General features: G+C 28.9%; 1 protein-coding gene across 1 annotated transcript; it reads right to left on the bottom strand.

The window, feature by feature from the left end:
* Nucleotides 1–431: 431 nt before the first annotated feature.
* LOC109861915 lies at nt 432–1037 on the bottom strand. Its single transcript, XM_020441767.1, has one exon. It carries the CDS (start codon nt 1035–1037, stop codon nt 432–434), a length of 606 nt encoding a protein of 201 aa, XP_020297356.1.
* Nucleotides 1038–2482: the final 1445 nt, after the last annotated feature.

Below are 2482 nucleotides of genomic sequence, written 5' to 3'. Positions count from 1 at the left end.
AGCTTTTGATAGTATCTAAAAAAATTGGAAGTAATGTTTTATATACATGTTTATTTATACGGATTAATATAATTTTCTCTCTCTCTCTCTCTCTCTCTCTCTCTCTCTCTCTCTCTCTCTCTCTCTCTCTCTCTTTCTCTCTCTAAAATCATTATTATTTTTAAATTATTTATATTTACTGCACTTATCAACATAACATCGAGAAAACAGAAAATAAAAACATTGGTCAAATATAATAGACTCATATTGAAAGATAGCAGTTTCTTTAACATCAACGTCATCCTAAAACAAATATACTACTATAAAACATTAATAAATTTTAAGAATCGTGATATAATAATATTGCAATGAAAACAAGACAAATTGAGCAAATTTTAAAACACTAAAAAACTAAATTGTAATAATAAAAAAAACAAACGTTTACTAATTACTTACTGAACTACAGCTCTGTGATGTTGACACAATAATCTCATTTCCTTCTCTATCAAGAAATAATTTTTGTTTTCATATTTATTATGGTGATCTTGTAACGAATCTTTTTGAAGTATCATCGCAAGCTTTACCGAAATATAACGATATTGCGCTGTTATCAACAACACTAGATTTATCATATAAACATCCAGAGCGACTTTCTTTATAAACATATATGTGCTGGCAACACACGCGAGAAAGTTTCCCAGTAGGAAGATTTCTGTCGAGAATGGTTGCTTCGAAAGAACCATTGGTAATCTGTAATCCTCGTAAAAGAAACATTCTTTTCTAGAGACCAACATAAACGGTATACAGCACCACACTATTATAGAACCAGTTCCGGCTATGCAGTAAAATTTTAGCGGAGCTTCCACTGGCTTTAAAGTCGATTTAACAATTGTCTTCATAGTCATGTCCTCAACACGCAAAACGTCGTTCAGTTTATAAATTAATTGGCATATAAGACTTCTGGACATGTGCATTTGCCAGTACAAGAAGAATACTTCTAGAGTAACCACGATCCCTACCGTTGAGTCTTGTATAGTTTTTTCTATTGATACCAACATTACTCCGGGAATTATCGCGCTGGTTTGGATCGCTTCAATTAGCCATACGACGACGCTATATATTCTCCATATTACAGAGAACAGTGCATCGTCACTATTCATAGGTAATAAATTGCCTGAGAGTATATTTAATCGAACATTTAAAGAATTTACAGTTTGAAAATTCATATTTTTAGTTTTTAAATATGTTTTAGAAATAGAGAAATCGTACAATCTTTCTTTCTTTTATATATCACGTATGTTTATAACGTACAATAACTTTTTTTACGTTGAATCTTTCACAAACTAAAGAAGAATTTAGTTGTCATTATTGCTGATAATACAAAACCTTGAAATAAGTAAATATTAATATATTTTTTATGCATAAAACATATAAAATTATATTTACTTCCAACATATACATCGTAACGGATATTTTTGTATGTATGAATCTTTCTGTCGCAAATTGAAAATTAATTGAAAACCGTTATTGATCTGTAAAATTTCTTATTCTTTGTGAGTTCTTGCTTTTATACATTTTGCATGATAATGTGCATTGGATATGGTGACATTATTCTCTTTATTGCAATGAATGTTTATTCTTTAGTAATTACACATATTTTACACATTCATTGTTATCAGCAGAAAGCTTTTATTGTTTATTTTAAAAGAATGAAGGAATTTATATGGGAAATCTATTCGATAATATGTAAAAACTTTTAGCTGTCTTTATCATTTCTACAGCAAACAGTCTGAAGACGTGGTTTATAATTATTCTTGCGCACTGTAAAACAATGATTATCTTATAGCACATTCTATCTATCATGCTGCAGGAGAGTAGCAAATTTAAAAGAAGCTTCAGTGTCTGATGTTGTTTGATGCGCAGAACAACAACGTGGTCGTATATCACAACAATTTAGCTTAAAGTTAGTGTTTTTGTCTTTAACAGATTACTACTCTATTACTCTATCGCTACAGTATATCATTCTGTTACAGAGCAGCAGATTCAATAATATCTAGCATTATTAGATACGTGCGTCCTATCAGTAAAAAAACATTGAAGTGCTTCCACATCATGCATATCGAAAATAAAGTAAGTTTTCTTTTTTTATAGGGAAACAAAGATTATATTTCAGATAACGAAATTTATTTCTTTTCATATACGCTATATCCAATCCGCGACGTGTTTTAATTAGCTCTGCCGTTTTCTACGATCTCTCGTTCGCTCTTTAATTTACTAAATTAATAACAACATATGTATACGTATATACATATTGTATAATGTATTACACAATATACTTCTGTCGTTAACAGAGAAAGAAAAAAAGAGATTTGTTATTTACTAAATATATAAATAGAAAGTAGTATATTAAGATTTTTTAACACATAAATATATAAAACTAATTAACTAAAACTTAAAGTCAGTTTTCTATTTAAAAAAGAAAAAAAAATTATTCTATTCAAAA

Source organism: Pseudomyrmex gracilis, unplaced genomic scaffold (assembly GCF_002006095.1).
Source record: "Pseudomyrmex gracilis isolate BER0280 unplaced genomic scaffold, ASM200609v1 scaffold_1143, whole genome shotgun sequence".
In the NCBI taxonomy this organism is placed as follows: Eukaryota; Metazoa; Arthropoda; class Insecta; order Hymenoptera; family Formicidae; genus Pseudomyrmex; species Pseudomyrmex gracilis.
Note: the sequence above shows the minus strand (reverse complement) of the source record. Positions and strands in the feature narration are given on the sequence as shown.